This window comes from Cervus elaphus, chromosome 9 (genome assembly GCF_910594005.1).
Source record: "Cervus elaphus chromosome 9, mCerEla1.1, whole genome shotgun sequence".
NCBI classification, from domain to species: Eukaryota; Metazoa; Chordata; class Mammalia; order Artiodactyla; family Cervidae; genus Cervus; species Cervus elaphus.
This window is the reverse complement of record NC_057823.1, coordinates 18004454-18028230: the sequence shown is the minus strand read 5'-3', so window position 1 is coordinate 18028230 and position 23777 is coordinate 18004454. Positions and strand designations below refer to the sequence as shown.

General features: G+C 48.8%; 2 protein-coding genes across 28 annotated transcripts in view; one reads left to right on the top strand and one right to left on the bottom strand.

Moving 5' to 3' along the window:
• Nucleotides 1-8343, bottom strand: part of SMARCA4 (SWI/SNF related, matrix associated, actin dependent regulator of chromatin, subfamily a, member 4) — a 91061-nt gene extending 82718 nt beyond the window's left edge. For 7 of the 9 annotated variants that reach the window (XM_043911544.1, XM_043911546.1, XM_043911547.1 and 4 more), the window contains exon 1: nucleotides 8202-8343. The gene's annotated coding sequence lies outside the window, so the exon portion shown is untranslated. The remainder of the gene's footprint in view (nucleotides 1-8201) is intronic. The other 2 variants (XM_043911545.1, XM_043911552.1) reach the window with 1 other exon arrangement.
• The window catches only part of LOC122699517 (basic proline-rich protein-like), a 48973-nt gene continuing 33018 nt past the window's right edge, over nucleotides 7823-23777 (top strand). For 17 of the 19 annotated variants that reach the window (XR_006342626.1, XR_006342623.1, XR_006342625.1 and 14 more), the window contains exons 1-2: nucleotides 8197-8340; nucleotides 14797-14921. Coding sequence is in view for 2 of the 19 variants with exons in the window: in XM_043911570.1 (XP_043767505.1) it covers nucleotides 7883-8340; nucleotides 14797-14839 (501 nt within the window). In the remaining 17 variants the exon portion in view is untranslated. Of the gene's footprint in view, nucleotides 8341-14796; nucleotides 14922-15921; nucleotides 15978-23777 lie in introns of those variants that run through there. The other 2 variants (XM_043911570.1, XM_043911571.1) reach the window with 2 other exon arrangements.

Here is a 23777-nt window from a genome sequence, read left to right as displayed (position 1 = left end):
CTGCCAATGCGAGGCAATGGGTTCAATCCCTGGTCAGGAAACTAAGACCCCACCTGCCATGGGACTGTTAAGCCCAAGCGCTGCAACCACTGAAGCCCATGTGCCTAGAGCCTGTGTTTCGCAACAAGAGAAACCACTGCAGTGGGAAGCCTGTGCACTGCAACTAGAAAATAGCTTCTGCTTGCAACTGGAGAAAGGGTGTGCGAGGTAATCAAAACCCAGCAAATCAAACCAGGCAATCAAAACCGAAATACATAAATAAATGAATAAGTTTAAAAAAAAAAAAAAAAAGAATGAGGTAGCACTGTACATACGTATACGGAGATGGTCCAAAATGAAGCGGGGGAAGAAGGTACCGTCAAAGTTAGGAGTGTAGGCCTGAGCACCGTTTTGCTAAGAATAACAATTTCCTCATGTTAATCCAAGCATAGAAGTTAGCCCCAAGAAAACATGCACCAAACTGCCAGTGGCTCTCTATGGAGGCGTGTGATGGGGAACTTAACACGTTCCACATCACAGACTTCTGGAGTACTTTCTTTGTGTGTGTTTGTTTTAACCATCTATTACTTCTGTAAACAGGATTTAAACACACATACACTTTTTAAAGAGGGGAAAAAAAAAGCCTAGGTCAGACAAAATACATGGGAAGTCAACACCCAGAAAAGATGCCCAGGAAGTGTCTCTGGGGAAATAAACAAGGACGATGAAAGCATTTGGAAACTGTGTTATTTTCCATCTACTTTCAACTTCACCAAAATTGCTGTGCTGATGTTCAGATGTGGAACCAGACTGCTTCAGTATCAGAGATCTCATTTCTTCTTTCATACCAGCCTTAGTGCTTCTCTTCTAAGGACCATGGTTTCTCTTAAAAGGATCATGGTGGCTGACCACTACAGCAGGATAGGCTGCTAAGGGGTGATAGGGACCCTCTGAAATCTGTTTACTGAGATGATCAGTTAAGGTGTTTTTTTTCCCATTTTGCAGGATAGCTGCTATTTGTTTCTGGGGCATGGAGAAATGTGAAGACACATTTCAGCAGCAGCTCCATGGCAGTCAAGTCATGACTCGGAGCTGAGAGAGAGTTCAAAGCGGCTTGGCCGGGTGGCTTCAGCAAATCCAGCCTCATTCGTCACATTTAAACTACAAAATGAGACTTCCCCTAGATACTCCACAACTAATAAAACCCTCCACACTTGACCTGAGGCTGTGGGGTGCAGCAGTCCTCAAACCAGCAAGGACATGGGTCAGGGCACCTGTGGTTTCAGGGACCCCATGGAAATAGCACATTCCTGAGCCCAGAAGCTGGCTATTCTGTGGCAAACACTATCCTTGCAACATAATTAAGTAGCAAAACCTTGCCCTGCATTTAAAAGAGAATACATTTCAGAAACTAAAAAATCATGTCCTGATGATGATAAATTACAATGCCCTCTCAGGTCTACCTAAGAGGCAGACATGCCAAATTGTTACCCAGTATTATTTTTAGCACTGGGAATTATACATCATTTGATTCACTGGAATCCTCCCCCTCCCACTCTGCCCTTAAGTATTTCATTCATTTGAAAACCACTGAAGAGCACCTCCCCACTTATAACATGGCAGGAGACAGGAAGGCAACCAGGCCCTCAGGGAGTTCAAGCTCTAACCTGGCAGGGAGATAAAACGGTCTACCTTCCAGAACACAAACACTGCCTATCTACAACTCTTTACTATGACCCAGACTCCATGTGCCCTGGAGGAGGAAATGGCAACCCACTCCAGTGTTCTAGCCTGGAAAATTCCATGGATAGAGGATCCTGGCGGGTTACAGTCCATGGGGTTGCAAAGTTAGACACGACTTAGCACAGCAGACTCCAGGTGACCCCAACATAAATAAGCATCAAGTAACCATAACAAGCTTTACAGCTCTGTCCTGACCCTTGTTCAGTCGCTCAGTCGTCTCCAACTCTTTTCGACCCCATGGACTATAGCACACGAGGCTTCCTTGTCCTTCATTATCTCCGGGAGTTTGCTCAGACTCACATCCACTGAGTTGATGACGCCACCCAACCATCATCCTCTGTCGCCCTCTTCTCCTGCCCTCAATCGTTCCCAGCATCAGGGTCTTTTCCAATGAGTCAGCTCTTTGCATCAGGTGGCCAAAGTACTGGAGCTTCAGCTTCAGTCCTGACCCTGCTCCACCTCTGAAACCTGGGTAGACCCTCCTCCTCACCTCTGTTAATGCTGACCGAGCCCCACTGGATGAACAGCAGGACCACCACTGAGTCTGCTGTGAGACCTGCTCTGTACTCAACACTGAGCGTTACCTGTGACTCCTGGAGATGGCTGAAGAGAAATTCCCCTACAAGAGGGACGCACAAAATCCAAGTGTGGCACCTCCAACCGCCACTTGTGGCAGTGTTGTGACAGGCCACCTCCAAACACCTGGGGAGAACAAACTCACCCTGAACTGGGTTCCAGGGACTGGGCATGCAGCAGAGAACAAAGTCTCTGCCTGGTGGGACTGACGACTGAGTGACACAAATAAACAGGACACAACGTTGCTAATGGGTGGAAGCGCTGTGCATCATCAAGTAGGATTAACAGTCAGGCTGATGGGAGGTGCGCTTCCAATCACGGTGGCCAGGACAGTCTCAGTGATGGGGACACATCTGAGCAGAAAATCTGGAGTGCAATGGGAGCCGGTGGCTGTGGGCAGGCACAGGACCAGCAGCTACAAAGGCCCTGGGGTGGGACCCTGAAGGAGAAGAGCAGGTGAGAAGGGGGAGGCCACAGACGAGATCAGAGATGGGTGAAGGGCACAGATCACAGGCCTCGAGGGCAGGGGTGAGGAAGTAGAAGTCCACCCAAGGTGCAATGGGAAACTACTGGTATATTCCAGGTAAGGCAGTGACATGGTCTGATGATGGTTTTAGAAGATTCTTCTGAACCGGCAGATGGAATGGATGTGAGAGTGAGAGAATAAGAGGAGACAGGGATGACCAAAGTGACCCGGAGGGCCTCAGCTAGCACATGCCATGCCATGCCATTTGAAATATAAGGGGCTTTCCTGGTGGCACAAGAGTCCACCTGCCAATACAGGAGACGTGGGTTCCATCCCTGGTCCAGGAAGACCCCACATGCCACAGAGCAACTAACCCTGTGCAACACAATTACTGAGCCAGTGCGCTAGAGCCCAGGAGCTGCAACCACTGTGCCAACGTGCCGCAACTACTTAAGCCCACACACCTAAAGCCTGTGCTACACAACAAGGGGGAGCCACGGCAATGAGAAGTCCGTGCGCTGCAACTAAAGAGTCGCCCCTGCTTACTGCAACTGGAAAACTAAGACTGAGAAGCAATGAAGACTCAGCACAGCCATAAATAAATAAAAAGAATTATCAAACAAAAGAAATACAAAAAGTGCCCCTTCCCTGGGGGCAACCAGCACTGGAACACTGATGCTGGCTGAAGAACAGAAAACAGGAGGAGGAGCGTCCAGCGGAGCACCAAGTGCAGCAGAGAGAGCACTCCAGAGGTGAGGGCCTCCAGGGGCTATTCTGAGGAGGCGCCAGGAGTCCAGGCTGCGGTCCAATGTGTGCTCGGAGTGCATCAGGGCCAGAAGCGGCTCCCAGGGTGCACGGAGGAGCCCCCTGCGCATCAGTGTAGCCATGGGCACAAGAGACATCCTCCCTCCAACTATACTGAGGCTTTTGGGGCAAACCCTGCCCCCTTCTCACAGTACCAGGTGAGGCAGCAACTGCCACACGGCCACCTGCTTCCTGAACCAGCGGGGCATGACTTGCCAGTGAAAGGAGAACTTACACCACCCCAGGGAGCCATGTTAAAGCCCATCCTCTTTTTTTTTTAAATTGCAGTCTAGTTGATTTACCATGTGTTAGCTTTAGGTGTACAACACAGTGATATTTGTACATAACCCTTTTCAGATTCTTTTCCCCTATGGGCTATGCCAAAATATTGAGTACAACCCCCCGGGCTCTATAGCAGGTCCTCAATGGGAAAGACCTTCCTCTTTGTCACACTCCAGGAGCTGGTAGACTTCACAGTGAGCAAAACTCAGACTGCTCCCAGTTACAAGTGTCCACACACAAAAATGAACACACGGCCCTTAGGCAAAGTAACGGAGCCCCGAAACCAAGCTCTGGAAACCAGTCTTGGCTTCCAGGAAGGCGCCAGGGCAGAAAAGTCCATTCCCTGAGGGGAATTGGAGGGAATTGGCTACAACCCTTCCCCTCCCTCTGCTGTGGCAAACGGAATCCCCCAAGAAACCCAGCTACGCCTGGAGGCAGCTCCAAGCCCCTTTCCGCTCAGGAAGATGAGCAGAGGCCTACTTTCTCATGCCCATCAAATCCATATCCTGAAAAATTTCCCGGAGATGGGGGTTCGATCCCTGGGTCGGAAAGATCCCCTGGAGTAGGAAATGGCAACCTACTCCAGTATTCCTGCCTGGGAAATTCCATGGACAGAGGCACCTGGCGGGCTCCAGTCCATGGGGTCACAAAGAGTTGGACACAACTGACGACTAAGCACACAAGAGCAAACAGGAAGATATCACCGATCACACCGATGAGCTTCCTGCTTCTTAGGGATGACACCTGGAAGACAAGAGTTCACATGACCTCAACTCAGTTCTCATAGATTCACCCTCAGACCCCTCCCCTCACCAATATTCCCGTGCTGTTACTTCCCTTTTAGAGTAGGTTTTGCGCATTATTTTTATTTTTTTAAAAAAACCTTTGATTCTCCAGCGTTCCAATTAAGTTACGAGGAGACATGTGAAACGGAAAACATTTTATGTTTTTCAAAATCCAAGCCACCTAACACACTTCCCTCTTTCCAGCGCCGTATGGTGAAACTGCAAAGCACAACATTTTAAAATTATTAAAGACGAGATGGAGGCACCCATTCCTTTTCTACCACTTTGAAAACATATGAAACTACTGCAATGGGGCCAAAATCTATTCTGTATCTTAACCCGCTAGGATGTTGTTGGGATCCTAATAAATAAATAACAACAGCGACAAACCATTTACTCGTGTGTCAGGTGCTTTCCTAAGCACTTAACATTGGTCATCCACCATTTTGCTATTGTTTAGTCCTTGCAACAATCGTACACGTTGGGTACTATTACTGGACCAGCCCTTTTTGCTGGTCCATCTCCATAAGGAGATGGATATGAATGAATGAGGACAGGGTCCTTGCCTGCCCCAGCAGCACCAAGTTCATAGCAGGTGCATGCCTGTTCCCTATACAAACAGGGAATGCGTGGGTGGGCCACTTCCTGCACAACTCCAGGGGGCGCCATGGACATTGTGCTCTGTCTGGGGTCAATCTGAATGCCCCCTGAGCCACGGCAGCCCTGATGACCCAGGCCAAAATCAACCGTCGTTCCTGAGGACTTACCCCATTTCTTGGAGGCAACAAGAGGGAAACTGGCCAACCCAGGAGTCAGACTTGGATGTTCAACCCCAGAGGCCCTGGTGAAATATGCCTGGACCTCAGTTTCTTCACTGGCAGAAAGTTCTCATGGGATATTCACCCAACACACTGAGTCCCTCCCCTTCTCCCACATCTGATAAACAGTGAGGACCGGAAGCTGGTCTACGGTTACCTCCCAATGTTTTGAGGGCCCACAAGAGAAGCAAAGGCATATAAATAAATTATGTGTTTTAAAAAAATAAATATGTGTTTATGTTGGCATGCTTTTCACTGACAGAAAGTCTGGAGACCACTGCACTGCCCTGCACCAAAGCTGCAGGTGGGGTGATGAGGTCACCCCACGATGAACACCCCCCCCCCAAAAAACCTGCAAGATCAACATCTCCTGAAGGGCTGGCATGTGCGCCCAACTGTGTCCGACTCTGCGACCCCATGGACTGTAGCCCACCAGGCTCCTCTGTCCAGGAATCTCCAGGCGAGAATAGCGGAGTGGGTTGCCAAGCCCTCCTCCAGGGGACCTTCCCAACCCAGGGACTGAATCCACGTCTCCTACATCTCTTGCATTGGTAGGAGGATTCTTTACCACTGAGCCACCAGGGAAGCCCCCGTGAAAGGCTGGGCACAAATGATTTCAAGTGGCATGAGGAGGAACGCTTATTATTTTCATAATTGTATATAGATTGAGTTTAAAGAAAATTAGGAAAATGTATATAACCTGCACATCAAACCTGGGGTTTCTGGGATACAGAATGACTCTTATATTTTCAGTTTTCTGAACAGTTCATTTACAAATACATACATATAAACAAAACCACCTCCGATAAGCTGAGAGCTCATTACATGCCAGACTCTGCAGCGTGTTAAGCCATTTGCCATACTATCTTTTCAACCCTCACAACAATTCTTTGAGCTGGCACGGCTGTCATATCTGTTTCTCAAGTGGGGGAACCTACTGCTAAGTGTCTTGAGGTCAAACTAGAATTTAGAGTTGACTGTGAATCCAGGAGGTCTAATTCCAGAACTAGCACTTCATAACACCACCTCCTATTAACCACCACCCCACACCCTCACTGTTGGGGGAATGAGGTTTGGGGAAAATGGCCTGGAAAGCTTTAGAAAAAAATTAAAAAACAAAGCAAAACACAGCATGAGCAACTAGTATTTATTGTCTGCAACTCACCCTCAAGTCCTGGGCCAAGTACTTCACACACAAGGCTACTCAATCCTCAAGAATACCCTCCTCCTTCATCCACAAATGTTCGCAAAGGACCTACTACACACTGGGCCAGGGTACACTAAAGGAGATTACACAGACACAGCTCTGATGGCCCTTGGAGAAGAGATGTGTAATTACAAACTGGAGTAACTCCTAACACAAGAAAGGATCAAGATGACCATGTGCAAAAGTAGCAGAGGGGAGCAACGCCTGGTCCCGGGTGGTCAAACACAACCTGGGGGTCCTCCCTAACCCTGAGTAAAGGCCCCCTCTTCCATGCAGCTACCCTGATGTCTGGTTCCCACCACTCACACCCATCAGCTGTGTTCCTCACACATGACAGGCCTCCAGCTGTTCCCACGTTTACCACCTGTTCCCCTACAAGACTGAACAGGCCCCTCTGCGCACCCAACCTCCAACTACCAAACACCCAGTTGGGGCTCAACAAGTATGTGTTGAACAAGAAAGGAAGAGATTGGACTGAACAACAATAGGGCTTCCCTCTTGACAGGAACCATTTTACAGGCTTTCACCAGCTCCATTTGTGCCATTATTCTCATTTCACACATGAGGACACTGAGAGGTTCCCAAAGATTAAGATATTTGCCTCCTGTCACACAGCGAAGTGACCAGCAACAGTCGGGAGTCAAACTCGAATCAGGCCTGTCATTTGAAAGCGAAAACTTGTTTCAAATTCCTAGGAAGTGGCTCTCGCTGCTTATTCCCTACTTTCCCCAATGATTCATTAGGGGGAAAAAACATCAAGACTAGTGTCTTCAAGACCTTCACAAAACACCTTCTCCTGAAAGATTCACGTTTTAATAAAACACCTTAATCTGGAAAATCGATTGGAAGAAAGGGGAAAGGATGCAAAACTAAAACAATGCTTTCAACAGCAAACAGTTCTCCCCGTCCTCCCCCACTGCTGCCGACCCCCGGCTTCGGGGCAAACGTTCTCAAGTCACTACTTGCGAGGGGTTAGCAGAGTTATTTACCTTTCCTTGAAAATCTAAAACGACGCGACTTTTTTAAAAATAAAAATTCAGGTCGGCTAACCCAGGGGGGCTGCTAATGTTCGTGTCCGGGCGACGCTGGACACACCTGGGGTTTTTTCTATTGAGCTCCGACTGCAGCCTCGCCAAAAGGCAACATTCGAGTCGGACCCGTTAGAACGTAACCAGAAAAGCCCGGACGCCTGGCTATTGTTGCAGCCCCGGCGGACACCGGGATGTGGGCCCCTGGACCGCCGACCGGGCGACGCGCTTTGTCCAGCGACCCCGGCGAGAGCGCGCGCGGGGGGCGCGCGGCCTCCACGCGGCCCGGGCCCCCACCCCGCCGGCCCGCGGATACTGTAGTCGCCGAGGCCTCGCTGCCTGTGGCCTTCCCCGCGCGCGCGGTGCCGGCCAGGCTTCTTGACCCTCGGGCGCCGCCGTACCCCGGCCCCGCTCCGGGCGCCGGCGGCCCCCTCCCCCCTCGGCGCCCCGGCTCCATTCAAACCGTCCTCCCAAGCCCCGCGCCGCGCTCCCCCCGCGACCCGCGTTCCTTACCGGGAGTCGCTGGCGCCGTCGCCTTCCCGGCGCCGCCCCCGCCCCTCCACGCGGGGCCGGGGGCAGAATGGGCGTCTCGCTTCTCCTCACGAAACAAAGAAGCAGCCGCAGCCGCCGCCGCCGCCGCCGCCGAGCGAGGGTAAGCCTCGCGCGCGCGCCCGCCTGCCTCAGGCGCCCCCCCCACGCTGCCCGCGCCCCCGCTGCGCGCGCACTCGCCACCTCCCCTCCCCCCACCACGAACTCCCTCTCTCGCTTCCGCTGCTGGCCCGTCCTCGTGCGCGTGCCCGCCCACCCTTCCGCTCCTAGAGCGCGTGCGCGTCTAGCCGGGGCTGTCGGGGAGAGGTGGGTGGGGCCAGAGAGAGCTAGAGCGCCCGACGCGCCTCCCCACTCTGTGCGGGACGGTCATGCGCCTGCGCGCGGTGGTCTCCGTCCTCGCACGCCGCGCGTCTCAACGCCGCCGAGCATGCGCAGAGCAGGCGGCACTGCGGCGGTGGTGGAGGTGTAGGTGGCAGCGGGAGGTTGGGGGATGGGATGGGTGGTGGAGAGGTCTGCGGGGAAAGCGTGGCCGAGGGACCCTGAGACTCAGAAGTGAGGCTTCCAAGGTCGTGCGTGAAGGCAGGAGGCGGACAGGCTGGGCCGGGGATGAGCAGAGCCGGCCTCTGTGCCAAGTGCAGGTCGATGAACCGCTTTGATCCCTATTCCGATGATGGCGGTGCCCGTTCGGCAAAGCCTGGCGGCAGAGACCGTGGCTACTTTGTCCGCAAAACTTACCTAGGGCTATTAGTTTAGCAGATATCCATTGACCTGCCCCAGGCTGAGGTGCTGTAGTACCGCAGAGAAATCTCAGTCTCTGTGGTGCTCATGGTTTAGTGGGAGAGGCAGGCGCGAGGCAAGAAAACTCTTGAATAAAATACACTGTTGAAATGGACTCGTGAAGTGTCGGGGAAGTTTTAAATGGGGCATCTAGGGAAAGACTCGCTGCGAAGACATTTGAGTCAAGACATGAAAGCAGTAAGAGAGTGTCTTTCCAAGTGTGAAGGCCCAGAGACTAGGAGGCTTCATCTCTTAAATTTTGAAAGCATCTCTGAGTCTGTATAGGTTGTTTCTAGTCCCACAACTGGACAAACGGTCCCCGGGGCCAAGTCCCACAGCCTGTGACTCCCTACCCCTGCTTCTCTCAGGCCTGCTCTTCCTCATTTTTCAGGTCTCAACTGACTCATCACCTCCCCTGGCCTTGCCTCCTCTTTGATCACCACCTCCTTTTCCTTCCTTTCACATTTCTTGGGTAACCCCTTTAATATCTGTCTCCCTAACCTCAATTTAAATGGCACAATGTTGTCAATTTTAGTCCCTAGTGAATACCCGATATCTAGTGTGGTGCCACCCTCTGCCACATACTAGATACCTTAAAAATATTTTTTTTTAATTGAAAATATATTAGCTTCTATGGAGTGTGTATCATCAGCTCTTTGGGCCTTTCCAAGCCCAAGGTGAGGCCCTTAGAGCATAGAGCAGCAGCTGATATCTTGGCCTGAAGCCAAAAAGATCTACATTGAAAACCTAACTCTTGTTAGTACCTGGGGGATGCCAGGCAAGTTTACTGGATGCATCCACACTTCTCTTTCTTCACCTGTAAAGTGGAAACAGTGACAGCACTCATCTGCAAAGGTTTGGTTATGAGGAATCCAGGAAAACAGGCCATGGAGAAGCTCTCAGTGCCTCAGCTTGTGATGTTGGATAATGGACAGGAAACGGGCACCTGGGGTCTGGATTTTGGCCTGTCTCATTCATTCAAGCAATATTTCTATAAAGTGCTTTCAACATCTTAAATGCTGAGCAGGAGACATCCCTGGTGGTCGAGTGGTTAAGAATCCACCTTGCACAAAAAACAATACAACGTTGTAAAGCAGTTATCCTCCAATTAAAAATAAATTTTAAAAAAGAAAGAAAAAAAAATCCGCCTTGCAATGCAGGGGACGCAAGCAGGTTCGATCCCTGGTTGGGCCATTAAGAGCCCACATGCTGCAGAGCAAATAAGCCTGAGAGCCACAACTAGAGATTCCGTGCCCTGCAACAAAAGATCCTGCATGCTGCAACTAAGACCTGACCCGGCCAAAAAACCCAAAAACGCTGAGCTGGTCTTAGTCCCGCGGTGATGCACTGAGCAGGCAGGGTTCTGGCCCTTGGAGCAGACAGTCCATGAGTTCAGCTAACAGTCTCCCACGCCGATCACGCTAATAATACTTCATAGGAAAATCTAAGTGCATTGGAAGAAAAGCCCGGGGGTTGATGAGATCATAATATGGGGTCTTCCTGGGATTGAGAAGTCAGATCAAACTCTCCATATGCCAAGACCCAAAGGAGGAGGGCACTCGGTGGAGGAAACAGGATGTGCAAAGAGGGATGTCCTGAAGAGGGAAGGGAGCGTGGGAACAGAGGACAGCTCTTGTGGCTGTGTGGGGGGAGGTCTGCAGTAGCCAGGGAGGGGAGGGCTTCGTGGGCAATTAATATTCTTCAGACCTGGCACATTCCTGCCCCAGGGCCTTTGTGCATGTGCTTCTGACCCCTGCATGGCTGTGTCTCCCAGAGAGTGTCTGTAATGTTATAGATGCAACCTCCTACATCCCCAGGTGATTTTTCTCCATTGCACTTACCCTGCACACTGGAACATAAGCTTTGTGTCTGTCTCCAGCACCTAGTGACTGGCGCATGGAAAAGAAGCTGCAGGAGCGCTCTCCGGTGGCCCACACTGCCTCTCACACAAAATCAGAGTTTATGAGATGCTTGTTGAGGCCTCAGTAGTACACCTGTGGCATCTCAAATGCCACTAGGGAGATGCCTAGCGTGAAGTCACAGCTTTAGGCTCCACCCCTCATCTCCTGTGTCCAGGTCTCGGACACTCTTCCCATATACTGCCTGTTACAAAGATAGCTGCCCCTCCCGCCTTCCCCAGTGGGCCGGACAGGGCCAGACAGGGGCGTGAGGAGGCTGTGCGGCACAGTGATGCAAAGAGGGGTGTAGCAGTCCAGATGTTTGCAGCATCACTCCCCACACAGCACAAATACAATTCCCAGTTGGTCTTAGCAGTCTCAGAGTCTGCATTCACATCTACACCCTCTGGTATCTGTGGCCCTATTAGGTAGGAGCTTCCCATGTGGCTCAGAGGATGTGTCAGAGTTCTCTAGAGACACAGAATCAATAGGATGTTGGATATACATATACATGCACACATGCCCAGTCATGTCTGACTGCGACCCCATGGACTGTAGCTCGCCAGGCTCCTCTGTGCATGGGATTCTCCAGGCAAAAATACTGGAGTGGGTTGTCATTTCCTTCTCCAGGGGATCTTCCTGACCCAGGGATCAAACCCACATCTCCTGCACTGGCAGGTGAGTTCTTTACCACTTGAGCCACCTGGGAAATCCCAGATATATACACATACACACATACATACATCCTGTTGATTCTGTTTCACTGGAGAAATGAAGCATATATACATATGGAGAGAAAGAGAACACACACACATATATATATTAATATATATTTATATAGATAAATGAGAAAGATGTTTATTTTAAGGAACTGGCTCACAGGACTGTTGTTGATCAGTTGCTCAGTCATGTCTGACTCTGTGACTCCATGGACTGCAGCACAGCAGGCTTCCCTGTCCTTCACTGTCTAACGGAGTTTGTTCAAACTCAGGTCCTAGAGTCGTTGATGCCATCCAACCATCTCATCCTCTGCCACCCCCTTCTCATTTGACCTTCAGTCCTTCCCAGCATCCAGGGCTTTTAGGATCTGGCAAGTCCAAAGTCTGATCTGTAGGGCAGGCCAGCGGCTGGGAATTCAGGGAAGAGAGGATGCTGCAGTGTTTGAGTTTGAATCCCACAGGGCAGCAGGCTGGAAACTCAGGCAAGGTTTCTGTGCCACAGTCTTGAGACCTTCTTCTCGGGGAATCTTCAGTCTTTGCCTTATATGTGGTTGGATGAGGCCCATCCACACGATGGAGGGTCCACGGTTTGACTCAACATCGTGACTCCGATTTAAACATGAATCACATCTTGAAAAAAGTCTCCGCAGCAACATAGGAACTCGTGTTTAACCAAATGGCTGGGTGCCATGACCCAGCCAAACAGACACACAAGATGAACCATTACAGAGAAAATGGACTTCTCTCTTTTAACTCAACATCAAGGTCGTGAAATAAAATGCTCACCCACATCCAGTGGGTGAAAATGTGAAATGCTTACTCTTCCGTTGCCACAGTAAAGTGAATGCTGCCGTTGTTCATTGCTCAGTCGTGTCTGACTCTGCAACGTCATGGGCTGCAACACACCAGGCTTCCCTGGCCTTGACCATCTCCCAGAGTTTGCTAAGATTCATGTCAGGTCGGTGTTGCTATCTAACCATCTCATCCTTTGTCGCCCCCTTCTTTTCCTGCCCTCAATCTTTCCCAGCATCAAGGTCTTTTCCAGTGAGTCAGCTGTTTGCATCAGGTGGCCAAAGTATTGAAGCTTCAGCATCAGTCCTTCCAATGACTATCCAGGGTTGATTTCCTTTAGGAAATACTTTTTTGAGTAGATCTTCAGATCTTACTTAGGTATAAAACTGCTAATTTATTAACCAAACATATATTTATTCCTCAAACATGATCTACTGCCCTGAAAAATGAGCATCACAAGAAAACTGTTTACCCAAATCAACCAATGAGATGTGCTGTGCAGAAAACAAGAAGCCATCCTCCAAATTACAAACCCAGGGCAATAGATTTCTTTTAGCTGGAAGCCCAAGTTTTAAATCAGCTCAGCAGATGATCAAGAATATCGTGTTACACTTGCAGCAAACTATGTCACTTTCTGCAACTACAGGTCGAAACTAACTATCCACATTTTTCATAGTTTTGTAGGTGTTTTATAGGTATGTCTTATTTGGGGGGCTTCCCTGGTGGCTCAGCGGTAAGGAATCTGCCCCTAATGTGGGAGATGCAGGTTCGATCCCTGGGTTGGTCAGGAAGATCCTCTGGAGAAGGAAATGGCAACCCACTCCAATATTCATGCCTGGAGAATTCCATGGACAGAGGAGCCTGGTGGGCTACAGTCCATGGGGTTGCAAAGAGTCAGACATGACTGAAGTGACTTAGGGACTAAACAACAAATGAAGCAAAGCTGCAGATCACTTGCATTTTCTCGGATGTGTTGAAACTTGTATCCAGAGGAGGAAGGGAGAAGCTTAGGATAACGTTACAAGGAAAACAGGCTCCAACCATACAAAGTCACAGATGTAGAAAACACACTTATGATTACCAAGGGGGAAAGGGGAGGGAAAGGATAAATTAGGAGATTGGAATTGACATACTATAAGATAGGTAACTAATACGAACCTACTGTATAGCACAGGGAACTCTATAATACTCTATACTCATACTCTATAATGACCTATATGGGAAAAGAATTTAAAAAGAGTGGATTTATATATATGTATAATTGAAACTTCATTGTATACCTGAAACTAACACAACATTGTAAATCAACTATAATCCAATAAAAATTAATTTTAAAAAAGATTCTTGTGTAATGGATTGGGTAGAAATTGTTACGCAGTGAACTGAGCAAAAGAAATTATTTTGTTGTTGCTTGAAAACTGTAAAGGAAAAAAAAGACCTCCGTGGCCTGCCATAGTTGTTTGGGTTGTTTGGTCTCTCCTGCTCTTGTGTGAGTATGTGTGTAATGATACTCTCTGTGGCCTTCCTGGGTATTTACCCTGCAGAGTCAACAGGAGCCGCTGTGAGATCCGGTCAGTGCACTCAGTAATTGCAGCTTCCTCCTCCTTCCCAATCAGTAAGAGGGGACAGCCTAACTCTAATGGCATCACCCTCCGTCAACATCTGGAGAAACAATGCACAATATTCTGCAGTCTGCAGAACTCTCTGCCCTCAGCTTTATGCCACGAACTGTGTATCACATCCATTTATTTACCTTCGTCTGACTTCTGGTGTTTATGCAAATCTGGGCAAATGAACAGATGAGCAAGTTGAAGAAGATACATCTTGTAATATTTTGGGTTCCTTCTCTGTCGTAATCATACCTTAGTTGCTAGAAGAAAATTTGAAGGAGGGGACTTCCCTGGTGGTCCAGTGATTAGGACTCTGAGCTCCCAATGCAGGAGGCCCAGGTTCGATCCCTGGTCGGAGGACTAGATCCCACATGCTGCAACTAAGAGCTGGCACAGCCAAATAAATTTTAAAAAGCAAAAGGAAAGCCGTCTTGCCTTCTGGGAGCTATAGTCATGTTGGAGGTGTTTATGTGTGCGTGCATGCTCAGTCGTATCTCACTCTTTGTGACCCTATGGACTGTAGCCCCCCCACGCTCCTCTGTCAGTGGAATCTTTCAGTCAAAAATACTGGACTGGGTTGCCATTTCCTTCTCTAGAACATCTTCCCAACCCAGAGATTGAACCCAAGAATCTTGCATCTCCTGCATCGGCAGGCAGTTTCTGTACCACTGGGCCAGCTGGGAAGGAGTTCAATGTAAATGATTTTTTTTTAAGGAGACAATTCAATAAAAGTGATATAACCCATTGTTTAATTTATTTTCAGGTACTGTGCAACTCCTCTGCCCCCATGGAGGTTTCTGTTCTAAAGAAACGGACAAAGAAACATTAACCTGTGTGGTGAATCACCAAGAGGAGATTAGTTCAAATCACAGGCTTGGAGAATTTTCTGTAAGTTCTGAGACTCTTATCTGGTGGAGCTCTAGAAATTTTTTTCATAGAACATGTCCAGGGGGCTTCCCTGGTGGTCCAGTGGTTAAGAATCTGCCTGGCAGTGTAGGGGACACAGATTCAATCCCTGGTCTGGGAAGATCCCACATGCCTCAGGACAACTAAGCCTGTGCGCTCTAGAGCCCATGAGCCACAACAAGAGAAGCCACTGCAGTGAGAAGCCCGTGCACCGCAACTAGAGAAAACCCACATGCAGCAACAAAGCCCTCGCCCAATCAAAGATAAATAAATAAAAAAGTGCCCAAGGAATGAAAATTCCCTAGTGGTCCAGTGGTTAGTCCTCCACACTTTCATTGCTGAGGGCACGAGTTCAATCCTTAGTCAGGAAACTAAGATTTTGCAAGTCTTTCAGTGCAGCCAAGAAAAGAAGGTGCCCCAGGTGAGCCTTGCCACCTGTATGGTCTGTGAACAAGTGAGGGAGCAATCATTTCAGTGGCAAGTATCCACCAGATACTTATCCCACCTGCCTACCAATAGGAAAGGCGAGGGTGAGTCTGGTGAGTAATTTACAACTAGGGAAGCCACGTGATTAATTCAACGTGACCATTTTTTTAAACTCCAGATGTAAACGTGTACTAGAGGACACACTACTAGTGTGTCTATCAGAATCTTCTTGAGGGCCTGCGAACAGGCAGGGGGCCCCCACCCACAGAGCATCTGGTCAGCAGACCAGGGGCAGGGCCTGAGAACTGGCATTGCAAGCATGTCCCCTGCATTGGAGGGTGGATTCTTAACCACTGGACCACCAGGGAAGTCCGCACCTGCTTACTTTAAATAAACCCTGAATGGCTCAGAAACAGGCCCTGGCTTTGTGACGTCACAGGCCCACAAGGCTCTGCCTTCTCCTGCCCACCCCACTCCCCACGGCAAATCTTCCCCTACCTGCTTGGGAACAGCAGCCCTGCACACCTAATGCAGGTCCCCTTTTGTCCTGTTCTAGCCTCTGAGGGCAGGAGGAGAAGGAGGCGACAGAGGATGAGATGGTTGGATGGCATCATCAACTCAATGGACATGAGTCTGAGCAAACTCCGAGAGACAGTGAAGGACAGGGAAGCCTGGTGTGCTGCAGTCCATGGGGTCGCAAAGAGTCAGACACGACTGAGTGACTGAACAACCCCAGCTTGAATGCCACCTCTCTGCCTCCCTCCCTGGCATCTTACAGGAGGACTTGGCCTAGATTTAGCTTCTATCCCCACCCCAGACTGGTTAGACACCCTTCCTCTGCTGGGAAAGATAGAGGCACAGGAGGGAATCCTTTTTCAAAGGTGTTGAAAGGATGAGCTTAGTAAGCCAAGCCACTGTTGAAGGACCAGAAATTAGTATGAGCAACAACAGCTAACACTTGCATAGCATTTCCTGGGTGCCAGCTGCTATCCTAAGCTGGAAATCTGTAAATTTAAATGTAGTGGAAATGCAAGTCGGTACCACCATCTTGGAAGACCATTTGGCAATTTCCTACAAAACCAAACATATCCTTGGACTTGCCTGGGGCACAAGTGGTTACAAATCCTCCTGCCAATGCAGAGTACACAGGTTCAATCCCTGGTCCGGGAAGATTCTACATGCTGCGGAGCAACTAAGCCTGAGTGCCACAACTACTGAAGCCCGCAAACCCTAGAGCCTGTGGCTCCTCAACAGAAGCCACCGCAATGAGAGGCCCGCACACCACAATTGGAGAGTAGCCCCCACCTGCTGCAACTAGAAAAAGCCCATGCAGCAACACAGACCCAGCACAACCAAAAATAAAATAAGTAAATAAAAGGAAAAGCTGTACTCTTATCATCTCGCAATCCTGCTCCACAGTATTTACCCAAATGTATTAAAAACGTAGGTCCACACAGAAACCTGCACACGAGTGTTTCTACCTGCTTTATTCATAATTGCCAAAATTTGGAGGCAGCCAAGATGCTCCTCGATAAATGAATGTATAAACAAACTGTGATAAATCCAGACAGTGGAATGTTAGCACTGCAGAGAAGTAAGACCAAACCAGGGAGCCCGCTTGCCACTTCCCACAACTGTACTTCCGCTGCAGGGGCATGGTTTCGATCCCTGGCCTGGGAACTAAGATTCTGCATGCCTCGCAGCATGGCCAAAAAAATAGGGGACATGGAGGAACCTTAATTGCATATTTCTGAGTGAAAGAAGCCAGTCTGTAATGGCTATATACCGTGTGATTCTAATTCTATGACAATTCTGGAAGAGGCAAAACCGGAGAATGTAAAAGGAAACCCTCCCCCTGGGGTTGGGGGTGAGAGAGAGGTAGTGAAACCATTCTATATGATACAGTCAGTGATGGATACATGTCATTTGCCCAAACCCATAGAATGTGCAACACAGGGTTTTCCCTGATATAAACTGTGGGTGATGGTGATGTGTCAACGCAGGTATAGCAGTTGCAGCAAAGGTACCACTCTGGTGGGGGCTGTTGACAGTGGGGGAGGCTGTGCATGTGAGGAGGGCAGGGGCGATAAGGAACTTGTACTGTTTTTTCTGTACTTTCTGCTCAGTTTTGCTGTGAACCTAAAACTGCCCTAAAAATTAAAGCCTATTTTTTAAAAATGGAAAATGCAACAATATGCGTGAACCCTAATGTGAACCATGGACTTTAGCCAATAGTAATGTATCCATATTGATTCAGTTGTAACCAATTTCAGTTGTAGAAAGTGTTTCACATTAATGCAAGATGTTAATGTTAAGGGAAACTGGAAACTATGGGATAGAGGGTTGATGGGGAGAGGAGATACATGGAAACTGTATACTATTTGCTCAATTTTTTGTCAACCTAAAAGTGCTCTAAAAAATAAAGTCTGGGGACTTCCCTGGTGGTCTAGTGGTTGAGAATCCCCCTTGCAGTGCGGGGGATGTGAGTTTGACCCCTGGTGTGTGCGCCCCAACTACTGAGCCCGCACGCCACAACTTGAGACTTAATGCACCGCAGTGAAGGATCCCACGTGACGCAGCTAAATATATCTTTGAAAAATAAAGTCTGTTCATCTAAAACCTGTACATCCATATCCATATATGTACCTAACCCTCACTGCATCTCCTACCATTGCCCCCACGTTATAGTGGGAACTGAGGCAGAGAAAAGGTTAATAATCTACCCAAGGTCAACACTGTCCTTACAGAGCTGGCCCGGTCACAGTCAGGTTGATGGACTCTGGTAGCCATGCCTTCAACCACTGCGGCCAGTGATGGGAGCAAAAGAAAATGCAGGCTAGCGGTGGGGCAGGAGTCAGCTGCCTGCAGGTGACAGAGCCAGAGAGGGAAGGGGAACCCCAGTGGCCAGTATCACCTGTGCTAGTGGTCCGTGACTGAGAGAGCTTGGGTTGGTTTATTTAGATCTCATCTCACCTCTGTGATCCAGGTTTCCCAGAGAAACAGAGCCAATGGGATGTGTACATGGATGGAAAGAGGTTTGATGTGGACTGAATTGTGTCCCCCAAAATTCACATGTTGAAGCTGTTACTCCTACTGTGACTATATTTGGAAGAGGGCCTAGAAGGAGGTGATTAAGGTTAAATGAGGTTATGAGGGTGGGGCTCTGATATGATAGGATTGGTGTGCTTGTAAGAGCAGACACCAGACAACAGTCTTATTCTCTGTCTCTCCCCTCTCCCTCCATCTCCATCTCTAAGTCTGCCATGTGAGCATACAGCAAGGAGGTGGCCATCTACAAGCCAAGAGGGGAGCCCTCTCTAGAAACTGAATTTTCTGGCACCTTGATCTTGGGATGTCTCAGCATCTAGAACTGTGAAAAAAATGTTTTTCTGTTTTTGAGGCCACCTAGATTATGATATGTTGGTACGGCAGCCTGAGTAGACTAATAAAAGATTGATTTTAAGGAATTGGCTCAAGTGATCAAGGAGAAGGAGCATGCATGCTCAGTCATGTCTGACTCTTTTGTGACCCCATAGACTGTAACCCACCAGTCTCTTCTGTCCATGGGATTTCCCAGGCAAGAGAGATTGGAGTGGGTTGCCATTTCTTCCTCCAGGGTATCTTCCTGACCCAGGATAGAAACCCCCCTCTCCTGCAATGACAGACGGATTCTTGACCACTGAGCCACCTGGGAAGCCCAAGTGATTAAGGAAACTGGCAAATCCAGCATCTGCAAGATGGGTCATCAGTCTGGAGACCCAGAAAGAGCTGATACTGCAGTTCCGCTCCCAAGGCAATCTGCCAGCAGAATCCCCTATTGCTTGGGGGAGTTAGTCTTTTGGCCTAGTCATACGTTCAGCTGATTATGCAAGACCCACCTGCATTATGAAGAGCAATCTGCTTTGCTCAGAGTCTATTGATTTAAATGTGAATCTCATCCAAAAACACCCTCACAGGAACATCCAGGATAGCGTTTGACCACATGACTGGGCACCTCAGCCCAATCAAATTGACACATAACATTAGCCATCAATCACCAACCAAAACAGACTAGAAACAGGTGAACACCAGGACATACGTACACTTGGTCCTTGGGAAAAAAGCTATGACCAACCTAGACGGCGTATTAAAAGGCTGAGACATTATAAAGCAGGCCTAGGTGTGACAGAACCAGGTGGCGCTCTCACCTGGCCCCCCCTCCATCTGCCTCCTCTTTGCCTCTCCCACGCCATCTTCTCCCTTTCTTCCACTGACCTCATTCTGCCGTGCAAATTAAGCCAGGGCGTGGCATCCGCCAGACTGTGGTAGAACAGGTTGTCCAACACTGAACTGGAGAAACAAAGGCCATCTCTGCTCTGCCCAAGCGGGGCCTCCTCCAACATGACCTGCACATAAGCACCTGTCAGCAGGGGGCCCCTGGGAAAGGCATGGAGGGGTGGGCCGTCAGCCGAGCTGCTTCTCCTCGGAAAGGGCTTCACTGTCTTGGGCTCCCCTGGATTTTCTCCCCAGGACTTCTCACTAGGTCTTTTTCTTTTTTTTTTTCCAACTTTTTATTTTGTATTGGAGTATAGCCGATCAACAATGTTGTGATAGTTTCAGGTCCAGTTTCAGCAAAGGGACTTAGCCAAACATACACATGTGTCCATTCCCCCCCAGACTCCGTTCCCATCCAGGCTACCACATAACACTGAGCAGAGATCCATGTGCTATATAGTAGGACATTGTTGGTTATCCATTTTGAATATAGCGCTGTGTACAGGTCCATCCCAAACTCCCTAACTATCCCTTCCCCCCATTTTTTGCCCTGCCCCCGCAACTGTAAGTTCATTCTCTTAAGTCTGTGAGTCTCTTTCTGTAAATAAGTTCATTTGTGTCATTTCTTTTTAGACTCCATGTATAAGGCATGTCAGATATTTCTCCTCTGTCTGACTGACTTCACTCAGTAGGACAGACTCTAGGTCCATCTGTATTGCTGCAGATGGCATTATTTGCCATCCCACCATCTCACCCTCTGTTGCCCCCTTCTGCTCCTGCCCACAATCTCTCCCAGCATCAGGGTCTTTTCCAGTGAGTGGTCTCCTCTCATCAGGTGGCCAAAGGATTGGAGCTTCAGCTCCAGAGTCAGTCTTTCCAATGAATATCCAGGACTGATTTCCTTTAAGGCTGACTGGTTTGATCTCCTTGCTGTTCAGGGGACCCTCAAGAGTCTTCTCCAGCACCACAACTAGGGCAAGGTAAAGACAGCATTTCTTAAATGGCACTGATGAACCTGTTTGCAGGGCAAGAATAGAGATGCAGACATAGAGAACAGATGCATAGGCACAGAAGGGGAAGGTGAGGCGGGGACAAATTAAGAGAGTAGTGCTGAAACACATCCGTTACCATGTGTGAAACAGGTATCGAGTGAGAAGTTGCTCTCTGGGCACAGGGAGCACAGGTGGGTGCTCTGTGACGACCTAGAGGAGAGGAATGGGGTCGGGGGAAGATCAGGAGGAAGGGGGTATATGTACACTTAACGGCTGGTTCACGTTGCTATATGGCAGAAGCCAACACAACATTGTAAAGCAAAAGTATCCTCCATTTAAAAAAAAAAAAAAAAAAGACAGCATTTCTTGCAATCGGAGCCTCTGGAATCTGCTTAGGCTGGAAGGATTAGCCTCAGTTGCTACACTGACCTCAGCTGAAGTCCCGACTGCGGCCCACAAGGCCCTGTACCCTCAACTCCACCAGTCCCCGCCACTCATGCTCTCCAGGCTCACCAGCCTCCTCACCATCCCTCCAGCCTGCTGGGCACGGTCCTGCCACAGGGCCTTTGCACCTGCTGTCTGTCTGCCTGGAGCAATCTCTCGCCAGAAATCACTGCTCTTCCCTCAGTTCCTTTATTGACTTTTTTAATTTTTATTTTCGGCTGCTGTGTGCTGCAGGAAGGATCTTAGTTCCCCAGAGACTGAACCTTCACCCCCTGCAGTGGAAGCAGGGCATCTTACCCACTGGACTGCCAGAGAAGTCCCTCCCTCACTTCCTTTAGACTTTTGCTCCAGTCCCAACGTCTCCGATCACCCTTTTGGGTATTTCAGCCCCTCTGTCAGCACTTAGCTCTCCCAGCCCCACTTCTCGATAGCACTTACCACTTTCTAATGCACTCTCTGATTTCCTTATTTACTGTGTCAGTAGTATATTTAGGGACTTCCCTGGTGGTGGTACAGTGGATAAGACTCCACATTCCCAATGCAGGGGGACTGGGTTCGATCCCTTGTCGGGAAACTATATCCCACATGCTGCAACAAAGATCCAGTGCAGCCAAACAGATAAATAATTTTTTTAATAAATAAAAAAAAATTTTAAAGAATATATTAACTATACCAACTGTCATCTCCTCTGTCCTTTGTGCTCCCCCACCCCTCCCACTCTCATTTGAGCTCCATGAGAGCAATGGTCTTTGAGTTGTTCATTGACTTATCCCATGTGTCTGTAATATTAATAGTTGCTGGTGTGTAGTAGGTCCTCAGCAAACCCTAAATAAATTAATTCATCTGAACTATGAATGGGCTTCCCAGGTGACTCAGTGGTAAAGAATCTCCTTGCCAATGGAGGACACACATGTTCAATCCCTGGGTCGGGAAGATCCCCTGGAGGAGGAAATGGCAACCACTCCAGTATCCTTGCCTGGAGAATCCCTTGGACAGAGGAGCCTGGTGGGCTACAGTCCATGCGTTTTGCACGAGCCATGGATAGGACCCTTTGCTTTAGAATTTGAAAGGTGTTTACTGAGTGAGAAGAAAGACCAAAATATGAGTGATTTTTAATTATTTTTAAGGTAGTACTTTACATTTAAAAACAGTAATAGGGATTTCCCTGGCAGTCCAGTGGTTAGAACTTCACACTTTCACTGCCGAGAGCCCAGGTTCAATCCCTGGTCCAGGCACAAGGATCCCACAAGCCACACAATGTGGCAAAAAAAAAAAAAAAGCACAAAATTAAATTAAATTGAAACACAATAATAACAGCCTTGTTTGTCCATCCACAGCAGCTCCAACCCTCCAGGTGTTCAAGCCAAAATTCTCAGTGTCTTCCTCACCACCTCACTTTCTCTCACCCTCACATCCTGTTCATCTGGAATTGCTCATTAGTTCTACATTCAAATTGTGTTCCTTGATATTGTGACTAATAGTAAGAACAATATATTTGGTCTTCATCCCCGTTGCTGGCACAGAGCTCCTAAAACCCTCGGCACTTCCTAGACGGTAAAAGCAGTAAAGATGTCTTGACAGTGGTAACAAGTGCCTTTCTACACACCTGAGTTTATGTTAATGAGGACTTTTGGAAAGCACCCAAGCATGGGAGCTGGTTGTCCGGGGAAGCAAGCCTGTGATGAGAAAGTTGGAACTTTTGGTTCCTAACCCCCACACCAGCCTCCAGGGAAGGGAGAGGCTAGAGTTTGAATCCATCACCATCTACCAGTGATTTCTTCCATCCTGCATATGTGATGAAACCTCCAGAAAAACCCAAAAGGATGGGATTCCGAGAGCTTCCAGATTGCCAAATCCCCAACTCAGAAGCTCCTGTGTTCAGGACCTCGCCTTGTCCATCTGGTCATCCAACTGTTGATTCAGATCCTTTCATAACCTTTGTAGCAAACCAGTAATCTAGGAAGTAACATGTTCCTCTGAGTTCTGTGAGCCGCTCTAGCAAAATAATTGAACCCAAGGAGGGGTCGTGGGCACCTCTGATTTACAGCCAGTCGGTCAGAAGCACAAGGACAACCTGAACTTGCGGTTGGTATCAAAGGGACTGGGAGGCGGTCTCGTTGACCAGAGACCTTAACCTGGTCTGATGCTGCCCCAGGTGGGGAGTGGGGAGCAATGTGGATCTTGTCCTCAAGACACGTGGTTGTGTGTTTGACCTGCCCTCAGTCCCGCTACCCCCAGGGACTAGTACAGAGGCGTGCTTCTGTTTCACCCCCATCAAAAGCAATGCCAGGGTTGGGGCAGTTTCCCGGTGGCATCTGGCAAAAGCTATAAAGACATCGAGGGACTTCCCTGGTAGTTCAGTGGCTCAGACTTCTGAGCTCCCAATGGAGAGGGCCCAAGTTCAATCTCTGGCCAGGGAACTAGATCCCACATGCCGCAGGAGTTCCCGTGCCACAGCTAAAGATCCTGCATCTTGGGACTTCCCTGGCAGTTCAGTGGTTAAGAATCCGCCTTGCAATGCAGGGGACTTGAGTTCAATCCTAAGACTCTGCTCTTCCACTGCAGAGCGGACAGGTTCAATCCCTAGGGAATTATGATCCCACATGCCGAGGAGCAACTAAGCCCACGGGCCACAACTGCAGAGTCTGTGCACCACAACTAAGATCTGACAGCCAAATAAGTAAGTGTTAAAAATTAAAAATGCTTTATATTTTTAAAAAAA